Below are 19,916 nucleotides of genomic sequence, written 5' to 3'. Positions count from 1 at the left end.
GTTGTTGCCCTCCCTTCTAATGATGCGAGGGTAGTGGTAAATTTTCTCAAGCAAAACATCTTCTCACGGTTTGGTGTGATGAAGGGACGCATTTCTTGAATAAGCTCATGGAGAATTTATTGAAAAAGTATAATGTGAAGCACAAGATTGCCACTCCGTATCATCCTCAAACAAGTGGGCAAGTTGAAGTGTCCAATAGACAAATTAAATAGATTTTGGAAAAGACAGTGAGTGCTTCAAGAAAAGATTGGGCGATCAAATTAGATGACGCACTATGGGCGTACCGAACCGCCTTCAAAACCCCAATCGGCATGTCTCCGTATCAACTAATTTATGGTAAGGCTTGTCATTTTCCTCTGGAATTAGAGCACAAAGCCTTTTGGGCATCCAAATTCTTAAATTGTGATCTTGCAACAGCCGGTGAATCTCGCATTCTTCAACTTCACGAGTTAGAAGAATTTCGTAATCAGGCATATGAAAATGCAAAGATGTACAAGGAGCAAACACGGAAGTGGCATGATTAGAGAATCATCAAGAAATATTTCTGGGAAGGACAACTGGTATTGTTGTTCAATTCGAGGCTCAAGTTGTTTCCTGGCAAATTGAAATCAAGATGGTCAGGGCCATTTGTCGTGCATAAGGTATCTCCCCACGGAGCAATAGAGATCAAGAACTAAAACAATGGGGATATATCCAAGGTGAATGGCCAGAGGTTGAAGCCCTATTACATAGGCCAAGAGGCTGGATTGATTGACCATGTGTGCCTCACCTAATGAGGTGGGCAACCGTCAAGCCATGCGACGTTAAGCGAAGCGCTTCGTGGAAGGCAACCCACGCGTTCGATTTCTAACTTTTTGTGTGTTTTTCCTGTGTGTGCGTGAAACGTTGTTGCAGGTAAGGAGAAGAACTTGGAGCGTATAGTCAAAATCACCTCTGAACGGAAGGAGACCATACCTATGAAGCAAAACAAATTTCAAAAATTGAGGAAAACAGGTCATATACACGGCCACCCGTGTTGTGACACACGGTCCGTGTTTATTATGCAAGAGGAGAAAACAGGTCATCCACACGGCCACCCGTGTTGTGACACACAGCCGTGTTGATTAAAACAGTGCATTAACACGGGCGCCCGTGTGTAGGAACACGGCCCGTGTTGTTCTCTACGGGTTGGATTTTGAATTTTTTTGAAATTTGGTGCTTTTAATGACGGGACCCACTTGGCATTACATCTCTTCCCCACCACTTATTCTCATTCATTCTGATTTTGCAAGCTTCTCTCTCCCTCTTCCTCCATTGTTAACCTAGCCTCCATCACCTAAAGCTCCACTTTTCACAAAGCTCCACTCATTAAAACCCCATCTCCTCTTCATGAAAATCGTTCCTCTCTCCGTCCTCTATGCAGTGACGGTGGCCGTTTTCACTAATCTGTTATTTGGGTTTTGAGAAATTTTTGCAGGTACCCATTATGCCCCCAAAGCGTATAAGCAAAGGAAAGGATGTGGCCATATCTTCCCGGCCGAAGCAACGTGCTAGACGCACTCCGAATCCTCATGGCATTTTGTTTGAACAACCGGATCACCAAGATAGGTATGTGATTCTTGCTCAACGTAAGCTCATTCCGACACGTTATATGTGTGATGCTACACTTGATGAGTTAGGATTAAAGGAAGAGGTGCACCGCATGTTTCACAACATCGGTATGTTAGAATTCATGCAATTCGAAGCACCGACCTTCGCACATATCACACTTGAATTCTTAAGTACGGTTGAGTTTAAGATGAGACGAAGGTGGACAGGTTCAGAGATGGAATTTTATGGTCAAATTACTTTCCGATTGTTCGATGAGGATCACCAGTTATCTGTTGAGGAACTTAGGGGTATTCTGAGACTCCCGGTATCTGGACCCGGAACCCCTCCAGACACTTTTTCAGCAATTGATTTCTGGAGGACTATTACAGGTAAAAGTGGCTACAACCCAAGTTCGGGAAAAGCTTCTGGGATTCATAACCCTTGCTTCAGATATGCACAAAAAGGGTTAGCCTACACCTTGTTCGGACGGGGTGATAGCATTGGGGTAGCCGCAAAGAGAGAGTTATTTTTCCTTCACTGCATGGCCAACAATGAGCGAGTCAATGCATCTGCTTTTGCCGCCAATCATTTGAAGCAAGTAGGCCACGCAACTACCGGTGATATTTCTGTGGGTGGTATGATCACGCAGATTGCGGACCACTTCGGGTATGGTCAACTCTTGTTGGAAGAAGCTGCAGTGATGGGTAAGAATAAGATCGACATGAACACTCTCGTCAATCAGCAAATGATTGCAATCATGCCGACTTATTACTCTCTTGTGATCCATAATGTGGAAGTGCTTGCATTACCATCACCTGGTTCCATTAGCATTGCAAATGTTGCTAACTGGTTGTATACAGGTTCAGCCCCATCTGTAGGGGACGATGCTCAATTTGACCAGGATTTTTCAGGTGAGGAAATGGAAGAAGATGAGAGGCCAGCTGCCCAATGTATGCCACCCCCACAGGATTCCAACCTACATGGTGAAGGATCCTCTTTTATGTCTCAGGACTAGTGGGGTTGGATCCAAACTGAGATGGGAACTATCCGCACCGAGCAAACCAGACAAGGTGCGGAATTAGCCAGACATGCAAGCCATGATGCAACGTCTGATGTTGCATTTCCCGCACGATCCTCCGCCTCCTCCACAACAGTAATCACTGTAAGTCCCCTTTGTGTTTGAATTTAAACATTGAGGTCAATGTTTAGTTCAAGTGTGGGGGGGTTTTCTCCTTTCATGTTTTAAATTGTTTTAATTCGGTTCAATTTATTTATGGTATTGAGTTTTTGTTTGTGTGTCGTCGTATTGTTTTTGTTTGTTGTCTACTTATATGTACAGAGTGATGATAAATGGTTGGACGAATCCGGGATCAATGGTAGTGGATGAAAGACATCCCTCATACTTATTCTAATAAGGCACCCCGGAAGTTGATGCAACCATGAGAAAGTAAAGTCGGACACAATTTGGTGACACTGGACCAAGAGGGCGGTATGGTAGAACCGAATCAGAAAAGAAACCACATGACACGAGGAGGCTTCAGAGCTTGTAAGGCTAACCAACATGGTGAGAATACAAAAGCCAAACACTAAACATCAGCATGAGAGTTCAGCCAGGTATGACTCTACCACTCTGATTTTGCGTATGTCCTTTTGACACTTCACAGCATGACAACACACACTGAGGCAAGTTGTTTGTTTATCCAGGGCCTTTCTTGCCATCCCCATCTGTATGTTTCCCTTCGTGAACCCCGTTGAGCCTTAGCCATTTTATTCATCATAAACCCCATGTTAACCATTAATCATTCATTTCTTCCATCACTCGGCATGATTGTTGTGAGTTGCAAGATGTGCATAAAGCTAAGTTTGGGGTGGTAATCTTGAAAGATAGGGCAAGTGCATAATAAGAGATCATACAAAAAGAAAAGATTTGTGTATGTCCAAAAAGAAAAAAGAAAAAAAAAAGAAACAAAAGAGAAAAATGCACTTGCCGAGACTTAAGACTCTAACACCTATAAAATGCTCGCAAAGAATTGAGTAGAAAAAAAAAGAGCCAAAAGAGTGAAATTAACCCCCAGAGTATAAGTGATGCACGAGAAAAAAAAAGAGAAAGAAAAATCACTCAACATGAATGCCGAGTTCAAAACCTTTTGTTATCCATTTTTGTGTTTATCCCACCGTACCCAAGCCCCGTTACAACCTAAAAGACCTCGTAAAGTGTGTAGAATCTGCTGTTGTCGTGAAATTAGAATGTATTCAAATTTAAGAGTTTGGTATTGCATACTGTGCTGTGAGTGTACACACCCTAACCATGAGAGATGTTGTGAGTATGTGAAAAAGCTTGCAGGTGATGAGGCTTCTGATGTAGAAATGTGGCAAACTGTCTGAGTCGGAGATACCTGAAACTTGATTGGAAAGGAATAACACAAATTGTGAAGGACTAGGTTGCATTGTGGAAAATGAATTCGTGGGTGACCTTTGTTTGAACTCAATACATCACTTGAGGACAAGCAATGAGACAAGTTTGGGGTTGTGATCAGTCACTATTTCCATTGAATTCCCACCGTTAATCCGACATATTTTCATCCCTTTGGTAAGATTTATGTTTGTTTATAGTTGTTTCATAATCATTTATCATGTTTTGTTAGTTTGTTATCACATTTCATTTTATTACATGTTTATGTCAAAAAGGTCTCTGTTATGCTTCGGTTTGGTAGTGTTATTGTTACAGCTCGTTGCACAGGTTTAAAAGCACTAATAGTGGATACTCAGAAAGGCAAAAATATGAAGAATCAGCAGGTCAACACGGGCCCCCGTGTGCAACAACACTGCCCGTGTTGTTGCTCAGGCAAAGCAAGCTTGGAGAGGAAAAACAGAGAGTAACACGGGCACCCGTGTGTAGACACACGGTTGTGTTGATTAAAACAGTGCATTAACACGGGCGCCCGTGTGTAGGAACACGACCCGTGTTGATCCCTCTGTAGCTTGAGTTGAAAATGCTCATGTTGGAGAGCACACACGGGCACCCGTGTGAAACCACACGGCCTGTGTTGTTAGGCGCGGCCTAGAAACTTAAATTTCCGTCATGTGGATCCATTCTGCTAATTAAGGGTAGTTTGGACTTTTTGCTTGGGGAAAATCCATCTGAAACTATTAGAAGGCTTGGGAGAGAAAGGAGAAGACACTTTTTGACGTACGAAAGAAAACACTGCATTGAGAAGATAGCTACTACGGAGGATTCGAAGACAGTGAGATTCAAGGGTTTCGACCATTGAAGATCAAAATCTCCTAGTTCTTTGTAATGTTTAATTTTCATACTATGATTTCGTTTAATACTATGAGAGGCTAAACCTCCTATGTTAGGGGGTGGTCCTGATGTGATCGTATGTTATGAATTTGAACTAATGATTTCCTTATTACCATGTTACTTATTTTAATTCAATTGTGTGATGTTATTATGCTTTTGTATCGGACAAATACAAATTGATCTATGACTTTCAATAACAGGATTGTGATTGTTAGGGTTTTCACACAATTGGGTTTATGAATGCATCATCTAGGACTAGTAACTTTTGTAAATCACCGCAAACCTCGATTTTATTTATGATTAAAACCAAGGATTTATTGAATGGACATTTGATAAGAATTAGTAGTTTAATAGTTTCTTTCTTGAGGACTTAAGGAAGAACATTCTGAGGTTAGGTAATTGAATGTTTCATGCGTATTAAGGAAATCTTGACTGAATTCTTAACTGGTTAAATCAACCACCCACCCTAGCATGCTTTATCTTAATCACTTACATTTTTACTGTCTTTTGTGTTTATTGCTGAAATTCCAAAAACAACCAAACCATTATCTTTTTGTTCCGATAGAATCAAAGTCAAATAAGTATTTCTTACACAATCCCTGAGATCGATACTTGGAAATAAAACTCCTTATTACTACATCGGTAAAAATGGTACACTTGCTATTTTTCCGATCAGCCGCCATTGCATGTTTGGCATAATCAGAGAGCTGGAGACCCTTTAGTTGGGCAAGCACGCTCAGGATCTCTGAACCGACAGCGGGTTCATGCATGAGCACGAAAGGAAGGTCAGGATTCAAGGTGTGAACGCGGATTTTGTCCATGAGGGCCTTAGTCTTCATCGCCTTAGGGCCCATTTTGCCAGAATGGAGCTGCTCAGAGTCTGAAGAGACATCACGCGATTTCACAAGATTGTAAAGCCTGGCAATTGCTTCTAAAGCAGAAGGCTTGATCGCCAGCCCCGGGAAAGTCGAAGGGGAAGCAGCCGACGGAGGAATAATCTGAGGAGATGGAGAAACATTCGACGGAGGAGTGATCTGAGAGGGTTGTTGTTTGTTGGTGTCGACACCTACTGGCCCCCGTGGATCCTGCAAAGGCAAGGAAGCTGAAGAAAGACTAGAGTCAGAACTAGTCGAACTGGAGTCCGGATGTGTTGCAGGACTAGTGACTGAGTCAGAGTCACTATCACTAATCTGGATAGGGAATTCAATGAACTCACCAGCGGTGTTGACAGACTGAAATGGGCGAGCTGGAGAAGAGACCGGCGATGCGGGAGTATAGTCAGCAATAGGTTGAGTCGGCTCAGTAGAGGCATCAACCTGCAGAAAGAAAAATTGTGTAAGAGAAGTACAAAAATCCAAAGGAGTAAATAAGAAAATGGGTCACCTGTGTTGACGCAGGAGAGACTACATCCTGATTTGCTTTCCCCAAGGCAGCGGCAGGGGAGATGCCAGTCGAAGGTGAGACGCCCACGGCTGGATCAGGGACCGTATCGAGGATGGAAGTGTCAACCACAATGGGGCCTTTTCTTCTTGGTTTCGCCACTCTTGGAGGGAGAGTCGTGTTTTTTCCTCTTGTGGCCATGGTGGTTTTTGGATTTATGCTGGGAAGTGTGTTGGAGACACGAAGAGAGGTTATAAACAGATATTCTAGCCAGAAGAGCGGAGAGGCCGACAAGAAATACCTCAGAGCCTGTGGGGGCAGAGCGTTTGTGTTTCTTGGATTTTTTGGAGTGGGAGGAGACAGTAGGTTCTGTCGAACGTGGTTGACCCTGCACATAAGTGAGATATTAGCGACCACGTAGTATTTCTCTTAAGAAGGCACAAGAATAAATAGGAATGCTTCAGATAGGAGCATACAGAAGAACTGGGTTTCCTCAAGACTTGAGCAATAGGGCGCCCATCATCGTCAGAGGATTTCTTAGGAGTAGCCTGCAAGAAGGGAGAGGATGGCCAAGAGTAAAAACAAAAGACTAAAGGAAATAGCAATTCATCCAGAGTCGAACCTGAGCCTCCTGTGTCGAAGGAGTAGGTTGGTTAGCAGATGCGGAACCTACAGGAGTTAGAGGGATCGCTGCAAATAAACAAAAGAAACGCAAGTGAGCGACGAAATCCAGCTAGAAGGGAGTGTTAAAATTTCCAGAGAAGTGTTACCAAATTGTGTGGTTTCGAACACGCTAACATACTGAGGATCAATATGAAGCGGCCCTGAGTATTCAGGCAGATAATACTTCGTCGGGACCACTCTGTCGGCCTTTTTCTTAGAGGCGTTTTGTACGTATGAAATGGGACAATAAAACCACACCGGAACCAAATGACCAAAGGCCAAAGCCAGAGGGCTAGATGGCAAAGGAGGGAACTTGAGGTTTCCAAAGTGAAGGGCGTAAAGATACTTGTCTTTCATGTAACCAGGGATTTTGAGTTTTGAAAGCCTGTCTGTTACTTTCGCCTTTAGTTCGACCGCAGCCGCTCAGATGGTCCCACGAAGATTATCTGGTCGATACACAACTTGGAAATAATTCTGAAAAGCACGAATTTGTTTAACATGAAGAGCCTTAACTTGGTCGACTTCACTTGCAAACAAACAAAAGCCTCAGTTAATTCAGATAGTTTGGCATCAGGAGCGCCAACATAAAGGGTAAAATACGACTGCCACCAATCATGGAATTCTTTGGTACAGTAGTAGGCTGATCGAAAAGGAAGAGAAGGGAGACATGGTCGGTTTTTCCAAATGGTCTCGAGTTCCTCTTCGATCTCGCTCCAAGGTTAACCGCAGAGGATATTGGCAAGAAATTCTTGGGATGAGAATAAAGGCTTGGGAATGAATTGGCAAAGGCCAAATTGCCTGGCCACAAGGTTAGGCTGATAAGCCACTAAGCCAGGATTGCTGTTGGAGGTCTCAGCCGACAGGAATCGAGGGACTAGAAAACGCCTCCAGATGAGGAATGTTTCATCTCTGTGTTCCCCGTCAGCCGGAGGGAAAGGTCTGGTGAGCCACTCAGGACCCTCAGTTTGACGATTAAAAGGGGCCATAGAAGGTAGGAAATCGACACGAGTCAACATGATGTTGAATAAAAGTCGAAACACTTGAAGGTCCGGGAAGTTTTTGTCAATATGCGTCAGGGGGATCAATCGTTTCCAGATAAGAGGTAGTTCCTCTGGGGGGACACGCAACCCTCCTCATTCCATAGGGGGCTACATCTTTGGAGAAAGTGGCATTGAGCCACAATTGCAGAAACCAGAAAGGGCCATGGACCAACACGTTTTTCTTTCTAGAGTTCTCGGGGTCGAAGAGCCTAATCTGGAAGACAACCTCAGATAGAGACTCATAGAGAGAAGCTAAAATCAGTTGGCCCAAGGCAACGTCACGCTCTTGGTGCAGTTGGGTTGCCAGGAGAGCAAAGTGCTTTGCTACCTGCATATATCTAGAACATAAGACAAAGCGGGACAGTCAAAGGGTCAAGAAAGCCACATGTTCCTCGTCGGTCACAGGGCCTGTAGAGGTGGCATGATGATTAATGAAATTGTTGTATGTTGGCTTGCGAGAGTCACCAACGTCGAACCTCAAGGAAATTGGCGCTACAGCTTCGCAGTCGAAGACTTCGCCAGTCGGTTTCAAGCTAGTGATGGCAGCAATGTCCAGAAGTGTCGGCGTGATCATGCCACACTTAGTATGGAAGGAGTTGGTCGAACTCTCCCAGAATTGAAGGGCAGCTAATAACATGCCACAAGATTGGGGAGGGCCACAATAGGCAATCTGTAAAAGGGTATAAATGCTTGTCCTTTTCCAGTGGTCGATTTTTTTTATTTCAATCGGTCCATCCAAGCGCAAAACTTAGGACAAATTCTGGGAGGAGCAGTCATGAAGTTCCTGTCGACGTAGCGAAGGGAGAAGGGTTGTTGAGCGGAAATCACAAGTTCAGAGATGTGATTGGCGGGGAAAAGGGAAGAGTCGTTTCGGGTAATCTCTGGGTGTCGGTTTTTTGGGAGAGGACCTAAGAAGGCTAAGGGTTCATTAGCCAAAGAAAGAGGAATCAATACCTGAGAACGCCAGATTTTCTCCTTTTCTTCTGCAAACGGAGGCTCAGGAACATACTCCCTACCATCAATGTTGATGGGATGTGTAAGTTTAGCAGCAGAAGGTTTGTTGGAGCTTGCCATGAAGAGAATAGAAGATTTTTTCGTTGTGGAAAAGAAGAGTTTTTCACAGAGCGCAGAAGACAAGTAAATGCTGAAGCAAGAGGGCGAAAAAAGAGAAGAAGAAGAAAGAATGGGGGTTTTATAGAGTTTAAACCCTGAGCAGAGAAGAGTGAGCGGTTGAACTTCCATTTTCGACACGTATGCCCATGTTCCCACGCTTACAGACACGTGGTGGAGAGAAGGCAAGCGAAAAGACAAACACATTCAGTCATAAAGACGCGAAATGACGTAGATGTGATTTTGTGCGTCTTGAGGGAAAAAGGAAACGTCCTCCATGATTATATGACGTCATCAACATGGGGTAAACAGAGGTCCCACGAAGTAGAAGTGGAAACAGTAAGGGGTAAATCGACGTTTCAGAGATGCTATCATCTCACCAACTTCGACAATCGAAAATTGCATCTCTGGGGGGCATTTTGTTACCACGAAAAATCTCTAAGGCATGCTGAAAGCATAGTAAATGACAGAGTCCTGTGAATTTGGGGGTTATACCCCATCAAAGGATGAAGAGGTGTTGGAGGCAAGCAAGAGTAGGAAAAACACAAGTCAAAGGATGAAGCCGACAAGAGAAGCTGGCCTGGTCGACAGGCCATTTTGTCGACCAACGTGAAGTTTAGGACTTAAAGAATTATAGCCAAATGTGCAGAAGACAACATCGCACTAACGTCTGGGCGGGAGAAATTTGAAATTTAAAATAACCAGCAGTTACAAAAAGAATAAGAGCGCCAGAATGTGAAGCAGTTAACAAGCCATGGGTGCAACAGTTGTGCAGATCGTGTGACATAACATCTGCTAGTTTCTATGAGTTTTAGCTTATGAGAAGTTCCTCTAGTTTAGTATAAATAGAATGTCCCACAAGGGGCTTAGGGTGTTCACTTTGTACTGAAAATCACTTGTAAGAAAACTTCCCATTCCTAGAGCGAGGAAGCAAGAGTTTTTTTAGAGTGCTATGTACGTGAATCACCACATTTATTTCAATGCAACTTCCTTACTTTTCAATTATTCCCGTTGAACATTTTATCTTTATTTCATTTACTTTTGAGTTATCATTTTACGTTGTCGTTTACGCTGTCGACACCAATTCTATTACGATAATAGAGTTTACCAAAAGCGTGTTCGTCATATACCTCTTTTGAATGTTATAGCGCTGTCGGTCACGAGTCACCTATAGGCTGTAACATTGTCTAAATCGTTCGTGTGGAAAAACCCTACGCTTGTTCGACACTTTGTTAGGAACCGTTCCTCGCGAAGTCATTATGTCGAGTTGGACAAGCTTCACTTGCACTAACACATGTCCTAGGATCAACTGGTCGATCCTGCAAGTAACCCTTTGTTTTAAAGCCTAGGGAGGACCAGCGGTTGTTTACCAATTTCCACAGTAAACACATCCATGATTGCAAAAAACATTTGCAAGCTTGGCTTCATGGTCGTAAACATTAGGCAAGTAAGGATTATTGACCTATCCTCAACATTCTTACGAGCGACATTTTCCTCATCAATAGAGGTAGAGGTTACAATTGGCATTAGGGCTTCAAGAGCATTCCTCTCGACCTTCGGATATAATAACAATTCTTAGATTCCTTTCACAATCAAGGAAGTTCTTGACATTCAACTTATCCTTCTCAAGGATTGAATGTAAGTTAAACGGTGAATTGTGGTTATTGTTACCAGTCATTATATCTACAATAGAACATATGTAACGTTTTTACATTTATCAAAACAACCATTAACAAATTTTAAATGATCTAAAATTAAAAAGTCACACACTTAAACCAATTTTAAGTTTGTCCCTTTTGAACCAAGTGCTTCTAAATTCCTTACAAACATGTTTCTAAGTGGACTTTGGTCACTCCTCAAAAACATGTTGAAAGGTAACATGTTGAAAGGTAAGTAAACTCCTTTACTAATTATATCTCTTGTAATTCTTAGTTGATGGATGATAACCTTTTACCCAAACCCATCCATTTGCTTTAAAACCCAAAACTGTTTTAATGATTTTGTTAAGTCCAACGAAACTGAACATGCAAATTTCGGAAATTTACCCTACTTATCTGAAGATGGAAAGTAACATCCCGCTTTGGCAGAACCTATTACTAACGATCAAGTTTTTAGTAGGTGTCATTTTAGAAAAGCATCGACTCAATATTATTTTAGGGACCTAAGTGGTTACTATGTGGGTTTAGATCCTAGTGAACTCAAAGCATAAATAAACCACATGCAAAACTTAGAAAGCATTCAAAAAAATAATTAAATGCAAGAAATAAAATATGATCCTAATATGTCCCCTAACCCTAAATATTATTCTTTAAGCCTCCATCTTAAATCATCATGGATCTCTATCCTTGATCTTCATAGATATTTTTAAGGTTTGATCATCTTCCTTTAGCTTACTTCTGGAATATTAAAATTTAAATAAAGTAAAAAAATATCAACGATACATTTAAACATATAATATATTCAACCACATGTCATGATTAAAATGTAGGATTAAACATCATATTAAACACCATCATTATTCTAATTCAATTGTAAATTTTTCATGAGGGCAATTTAATTTAAAATATTAATCCTCAATATGCATTATTGGAATACTTAATTTTTTTTCTGTTTTCTTGTATTTTCAATTCAATTAATTTCAATACAAAGAATTTTAATAATTTTTCTCAAAATAGTTTTGTGCGTAAATTTACCAAATTTGGCATAAATTATTTAATCTAACAACAAATAAAACCAACTATTTCCAGCGTTGTTTTAGGTTGATGGTCTTATACTTATTATATAAGCATAAAATAAAAACATAAACACAAATTCAAACAAGAAAGTTTCATATATATATATATATATATATATATATATATATATATATATATATATATATATATATATATATATATATATATATATATATATATATATATATATATATATATATATATATATATATATATATATATATATATATATATATATATATATATATATATATATATATATATATATATATATATATATATATATATATATATATATATATATATATATATATATATATATATATATAACTCTTTTATACTAATTCAAGAATAAATTTATTATTGAATAAAATTATGAACAAGATAGCCTCTTATAGATCATATTAACATATGCAAGAGACTCTGATATCACTTTAGAAATTTAGATGCTTATAGTAGAATTTGAAAAATCTCCTTCTTTACATCTAATCCCAAGATTATCATGCATACAGTATGAATCATAAAAAGTATAAGAATATATATCTTTAATGTGTGAATCCACGAAGGTGCTAGTTTTCAGTGGAGATCTTCGAGAACGTCGAGCGTCCTTCCTCTAGTGTTGGTCCACGAGCAACAACTGGATCACCATGTACGCTAGTACGAAAGAAATGAACAAATTTCTCTCCTTACTTTTGTGACTTGAGAGAACCGGAAGATAAGAGGAAGGAAACATTCTCCAAAATTAGAATTTATCTCTTGAAATAATGATAATAGAATAGTGAATATTTGATTAAGCTCATAATGTCATACATTATGTGACTTAATCATCCCTTTCAAGATAATTTCTTTTCCAATCCATAACCTCCCTAACCTCTCAATTTCTCTTACAATCCATGACCTCCCGATTTAATCCTTATGTTATTATTTGTGTGGCTTCATAGGATCCAATAATATTAATATTTGATCAAATATTTTTTTCCAATAAAATATAATTGACTTCTAAGAAAAACATTATGATCGCCTAATATTATTGAATATTTTATCTCTATAAATTATCCAATTTATATTTAGATTAATACACAGACAAAATCCTTCACTATACTGATGATCCAATCAAATGGTGCACATAGCTCATAATCATATCAAATGAGATTTCTTTCTGATCAGTTTATCTTTTTTTCTTGCATGACCATTTGGTATCAGAAAAATCCAGTTTATGAGCTTGGTGTTTTCTATGTTGTATGATCATTTGGTATCAGAAACTGAGTTAGGCTGCAACTATCTAGTGGTACACATGAGACTTTCATACTTTTATGATTCAATCAAATGGTGTGTATACAACAAACTCGTAATCATATCAATCGAGAGACGAATATTCGAGATCAGTTAACATTTGATCTTGTTAATGAATATCTTAGGACATTGTCCATGTAATACTTACATCATTCTTCTATACAAAACTTCCCTCTTTGATTCCTTAATCAATGTCGTAAGAGCACTTGTTAGCATTCTCCGTCTCAGAAACCACCTTTGACGAATCGACAAGGTGGTTTGTCGAAGTCCTATCCTTTGAAAGTTGCGGAGGTCATATTATTTTCAACTTTGTGGTTCCCATTCTCTTTCGCGCCTATAGGCATTAATCGAACTGATCACAACTTTTCCAACTCTTCTGTTTCTTCGCGCTCTTCTACTCATACTCTTTCTCCGTTGCTTCTCCTCTGAATCAGGCGGTGACATCGGTACTGAACCAATCCATCTTAAAGGTAGTAAAGCTGCGACGAATTGTATGAGAATTCCAACTGTCAAGCCCGAGTAATCACCGGATGTAATGCCGAGCAAAGAGGCCAATCCAACACCGAGAAATCCACTAACAATTGACGATAGGATCAAAGCGGATGCAAGGAAAGAGGTGAGAGATCCTTCACAACCCTTTGGACATAAGCTTGCGAATAGAACCGAGAAAGGAAGGAGTTTAAACTGTGCTAGAACTTCCGCTAAACCCGAAAAGCAAGGAGCGAAGACCTCATTTGGAATCCCGAATTGAAGATTTATCTGTCTAACCAAAGCAAGATCAAGAAGTAGAGACGTCGCGTATAGAATCTGCACCGCGCCTATTAGCTTTCTCATTGGAAACTTTTTCCAATATCGGTTATAAAGTACGGTTCCTGAGAGAAGCACCAACTGACCTATCACTCGAGACCAACCGATGATCATAGGATCGAGATTTAGACACTGTGTCTGATAGCAAAATACGGAGCCTGTAAGCATAGGAACCATGGCAATTGATCCAACAACCCATAAAAGAGGGCGAGAAATACTTTTATCGCTAATAGCCTCGATAAGATCCGACACCTGTATTCTGATATTTTCCGAGATGGATGGTGTTGCGAGATTTTGACTTGACGGTTTCTGTATGCCTAAAGAATCCTCTCTTGTTGAGAAAGAAATCGCTAGTTGTAGAGATAGTAAGGATGAAAATATAATGAACATGATTCTCGGAGGCAGTTTCAGTAGAAAATAACCACCGATCAAGTTGCCTAAGATTCCACCTGCGGCTAAAGCCATGAACGCGTATGATTGCAGGCCGCTAATTTTGTGTTTCTTGCCGTACTCGGCTACAAGAGCATCCTTTGCAACTTCTGTAATGGATGCTCCCAAGTTACTGAGAAGAACTATTCCAACTAAGACAGTAAGCACTTCGCGTGCAGCAGGAACAAATGCTAAATAATTCCATGCAAAGATCTGCAAAATAACTGAAGATTGAACAAAATAAGTTACTTTTTTGGGATAAAAGTAGAAATTCATTTCGAAGAGAAATCGATATAGTACTCGTTTCTGTATCAAATTTGTAAATACATAGAGAAGCAAATTCAACATAAGACACGGTAACACATGAAAAGAGTTATCTAGTTAAATATAAAGGACAACCTAAACGCAGAACAATCGAACCAAAATAACCTAATATCAGACCAAACCGATTCAATCCCTGCGAGTTACGACTTCACAGTTATCAGCTCGTTAAAGATCCTAAATTGACGAGATGATACTAAAACCTACTTAACACCAACACCAACACTTGCGAGATTGTATTCAATCACTTTCATTTTCCCAAATTATCACTAGCATTCACATGCCAGTATCATGTCAATATCGTGTCAGATGTCTGTGTGTAGGTGAATCGCAAAGGTTTGGCATATCGTTTCATGTTACATGGTTATCGATCACCGATTCAATATTGTGTCCGGTGTCCGTGCTTCATAGATTAAAATGCAAATATTACTTCACTTAATCATGTATTAATGATGCATAATCAATACAATTTCAACATTTGACGCATTTAACACATTTAACACAAAAAAACATAACACAGATAGTTAAATTTATACCTCCAATGACAATGTAAGGGATTCTATGAGCAGCACCAACATAGATAACATCAGAAAGGATTCCATAGAGAGGTTTAGCCACCATAGGAAGATTAGCAGAATACTGCACAAGTTGCAATAACGAAGGGTCCAAATTGAGACTACTAGCCATATGAAAATTAAGAGCAAGCCAAGGAAAACACCTAAACCCTTGTAACCAATACCCAAATCCACACAATATAACCATTTGTTTACTTCCAATTTGAGTTCCACCACTTGAACCCTTCTTCTTCTTCTCCTCTTTCTCATGCAACACACTCTTTCCGTCTTCTTTCTTCTTCCTGTTCTCTCTAACAACAAATCTTTGATGTGTATCAACATCAACCATGAATGTAGCTTGTTGATGTTGTTGTGGTTTTTCAACGAAGTTTCTATGATTCTTGTGGTGTTGTGAACATGTTACGATAGTTCTAGTTCTTGAAGGTTTTGGTGTACGATGTTTATGTAAATTTGGTTTGTTGATAACTGTTAAGAGGTTATTGTGTGATGAAACTGTAAGGTGAATCATTGTTTTTCAGATTTGGAAATTGTATAAAAAAATGAAACACTGAAAATTTCAATGAAGATTGAAAAAATCAATGAAGATGAAAAACACTCATAGTGATGAATGAGAGAATAATGATGATAATGTAAAAGGGTGAAGTGAAGAGATAGAGAGGGATCTAGAAGAGGAGTGTGAAGAGATATGAAGGGTATAATAGCAAAATAAAAAAATAAATATAGACAGTTCTACGAGGTTGTAGCGAGTGACATTTTGTGTTTTTTGAAAGTGAAACTTTTGTTCTTGTTTTGTGTTGTGTTTGTTTGCGGTGTGAATAACGAGGATTTCGGAACGGACGTGGTGGACACGCGCGGGGAGTGCGGGTATGGGAGATGTGAGGAAATGTTGGTGAAATATGGACCGTGGATTTGGATTTTATGATTTTGATTTCGTGTTGCTGAAAACGTAGGAAGGTTGGTTTTTTTGGTGTTGAAGATTTGGGTCCGTCATTTGTGACCGTTGAAATTATTTGATGGGGCAAGTTGCGGTAATAGAAGAACACGTGTGATGGCTGTGACGGACTTCGTTTTTTTTGTATTGTTTGTCAAATGAAATTGGTCGACGCGAATTTTGTTTTTGGGAGAAAAAAAAGGGCCGACGTGAATACAAATGAGATATTTATGCACTAATTATATAATTTTTTTTATATATATTAAAATAAATTTTGATATAATATACTTGTTACTTGAAACCAAAGATATGATACGATGGTTATTAAGGTTGATTTGAGCTTTAGAGGAGAATAGTGAATTGAAATTGAAGATTTCATATTTGAATTGATGCGTTTTTTATATATAATGGAGAGGAAATAACAACAAATTATTTGTTAGATATGAATTGCGGAGAGTTGATGGATATATTTGGAGTTAGGATCTATTGTACTTACCCTAAAGATAGCTAGTGTGTTGAAAAGGTTCTAGAAGGATCGATGCTTATTTTGGATGGTCGGTCGGAATTTAATATGGTCGGTTCGGAACAATTAACCCCCAAACCCTTGTTTATGTGTAGCAAGGCAAGAGTTTGTCATATTAGCCTCGACAAGAATCACAAAAATAATATACATCATGAGTCAAAAATCATCGAAGAATACTCGATCTTCATGGGTGGACTTCGCTTATTCTTCGATTGTCTCTGTTTTTTCCTGAGAAGGTAATCTTGATGGAGTCTTTCTTGATGTTGGTTCATCTTTAGATTGAGTTGTATTGACCCCTGGTGAAAATGATAGAATATGTAACGAATATGGTGAATGTGTCATTCCTTTTTATGAATGCCTCTTCTCGATCATGTGTCTTCGGCTGCCTTTCAATGCTTTTGAGATGGAGGTTCTTAATCATCTGATAGTGGCTTTGTCGCAGCTTCATCATGCGAGTTGGGCATATGTGAAAGTCTTTCAGCATTTGTGCAAATACTTGAATGGGAAACCTTCTTTAAAAAAATTCTTTCATTTGTTCAAAGTTTATTGTGACCCTGTGACCCGTATGCGGGGGTAGAGGCTTAGTTTCTCTGGTGTTGACCATTCATGCTTTTATTGAGAGCTTGCAGTATTTTGAAGATTGATTCTTTCTAGCTACCCATATTCACTTAGAGGCTCATGCAAGAATCACGTTGTTGGAGATGGAGTGAAGGGTAAATGTGTTGAGTTGTACCCTAAGTAGTGGAATGAGAGTCATTTCCTAAGGGGGAAATGGGTTGTACTTTTACAAAAAAGGAAGACCTCTCTCAAAAAAAGTTATTTTAGAAGAAACGACTGACGAGTTTTATCAAAGATGTAGGTTATCTCAAGGGCGTTAATTCTTAGGATGAGGCCTACCAGAAATGCTTGAAATGCCTCATCGATACTCGCTTGTTGACGGATGCTCGGACCATAAGAGAAAGGAAGATTATTTTTGGTAAGTCTCGAAAGCTTCTGGCTCCTTCGCCTTCGATTTTCTTACTCGTGGTGTATTTATTTTAGTAATGATTGCATGTAGATTCAATGAAAGATGAGGTAGCACTCCGCTTGTAAGGTGGGGAATCTTACTCGAGGGTTTATTCACGTTAGTTGAAAAATGATTTGTGAAAAAGGTGTGACTTGGTTTTGAAAATGGTTTGAAGTGGTTGCCAAATAAGTGAATGACGCGAGTTAAGTTAACGCAAGGTCGCAAGTTCTAGCGCGAGAGCGTGAACTGTAATGTGAGGGCGCAAATTCCAATGTGATGACACAAACTCTAACGCGATGGCATAACGCACGCCACAAATAAATCAAATTGCAATATGATAAGATAAACGATGTGCATACAATAGAATCACAACAAGTACACATTCATCATAATCGAACCGAAAAGTAAAAAAAACATAAAGCGTGCACATATCAAGTTATCATAACGCGAGGACGCGAATTGAAGTCACGTAACGCGAAGACGTGCGATAAAAAACTACTAGCGCGGAATATAAATTCGATTTAAATGTAACGAAAATTGAATCGTTGTATGTCAACACAAACTGAATTACAAGTTGCTAACGCGAAGTGCGGTTGTCATACCCCAAAATTTGCCCGTTAATCTTTCAACACATTTTTCAAGACATTGATCTTAAAGGAACAAAGGCCCAGCACACAGGTGGCCCAATCCAGAAAAGGACTTAAACTGGCATGCTCGCTAGGCGAGCAAATCCTTCGCCTAGCGAACCCTTCGCTACATCACTCGCCTAGCGAAGCTTGCGAATACCAGAATTTTTGGGCTTCATTCTGAGCCCATTAGGTCACAAAAAATCACTATAAATACCAAGACCTCAGTCAGAAGATGGGGGGACGAAAAAGGAGAACAAAAACAGAGAGATAGAAAGAAGGCACAGTAAACCCTGGAGGCTAACCCAGAGAATTCCGAGCAACCCTAAAGCAACCCTAAAGGAAGCCCTGAAGGAAACTCATATGCACAAAGGTTACCTCCGCCCAATTCAATCCAGCGCCAACCCTAAAAGTGACTTGCCAATTCAAGGTTGCAATTCAATTGCAAACAGGTTTGCATTACTATTACCGCTTTATGCTCTTAATTTACATGTGATATCATAATTGAATTCATAAATATATTTGAGGTTTTGCCTGTGGGTTTAAGTATGTCTGAATATCTTGAATGTTTAACCATGTAATTGCTATAATGGATGCCATAGGGTTTGAAGCTTGCTGAAATCGTACTGTTCTAAAATTCAAAACCCGCAGCCGTTCGCTAGCACATCGCTAAGCGAATATGTAGTGAGTGTTCGCCAGGCCCTCGCTAGGCGAGGCAGCGGCGAACATGACAGTCGCTGACTTTTCTGTTCTGATCTTTGCTCATCTGACATGTTTTATTATCACCATGCATTGTTTACCTGACATCAGTACTGTTGTGATTCCTTTTGTTTGGTGCAATTCTCGATTGCGCCCTGATTTGGTATTCTGACCTGTTTGCTGAATTTTGTAAGGGTTCACATACTCCCGGAAAAGGTAGCTTGCTAAGTATTCCACTTTATTTAGGGGATACCCTTGTGGAGATTCATCCTAATTACTTAATTGATTTTAATGTGGAGATTCATCCTAATTACCTAATGAGTTTTAATGTGGAGATTCATCCTAATTACCTAATTAATTTTAATGTGGAGATTCATCCTAATTACCTAATTGATTATAAAATATTGCCTTTTAATATGTGATCTTGGACCTCTCTTTGTTGCCTTACGGTATTACGGTATTACGGTCATGTTCCGCGAATGTGGGGATACACTTAGCAAAGACCCTTCGATTAAATCATCATGTTCCTATAAGATAAATCATAGTCCCTCGGATGTTGCCTGCGAATATATGATTTTGTCCCTCGATGACCCGTCGCTGTAGCCTACGGTTAAATGATGATCGCCCCTTCGAATGCTAAGGTATCCTTACAAATGTTGCCTTCAATGACCAATCGATGACCCTACGATGTCCCTTTTACATCCAAAGGATAAAACTACTTACTTCTCAATAGTAAGGACAGTTTTACCCTCATAAGGATAGGAAATACCCATAAAGACCTTGGGTAGGTATAATTCTTAATTGCTGACTCACAACCTAAAACATTTTTCATACATCACACTTTGCAAAACATCTACTAGAAAATCACCACTTGGTATACATTCATACTAGAATCATTGCCAAGT

At 39.6% G+C, this 19,916-nt stretch overlaps 1 protein-coding gene across 1 annotated transcript; it reads right to left on the bottom strand.

Annotated features, from left to right (window-relative positions):
- Nucleotides 1–13,084: 13,084 nt before the first annotated feature.
- Nucleotides 13,085–15,965, bottom strand: LOC127086037 (probable folate-biopterin transporter 8, chloroplastic). Its single transcript, XM_051026721.1, has 2 exons — nucleotides 15,188–15,965; nucleotides 13,085–14,554 (listed from the first exon to the last, which is right to left on the bottom strand). The coding sequence occupies exons 1-2, from the start codon at nucleotides 15,732–15,734 to the stop codon at nucleotides 13,398–13,400; spliced, it is 1,704 nt and encodes a 567-aa protein (XP_050882678.1). The 5' UTR covers nucleotides 15,735–15,965; the 3' UTR covers nucleotides 13,085–13,397.
- Between the last annotated feature and the right edge of the window lie 3,951 nt (nucleotides 15,966–19,916).

This window comes from Lathyrus oleraceus, chromosome 5 (genome assembly GCF_024323335.1).
Source record: "Lathyrus oleraceus cultivar Zhongwan6 chromosome 5, CAAS_Psat_ZW6_1.0, whole genome shotgun sequence".
Classification (NCBI taxonomy): domain Eukaryota; kingdom Viridiplantae; phylum Streptophyta; class Magnoliopsida; order Fabales; family Fabaceae; genus Lathyrus; species Lathyrus oleraceus.
Note: the sequence above shows the minus strand (reverse complement) of the source record. Positions and strands in the feature narration are given on the sequence as shown.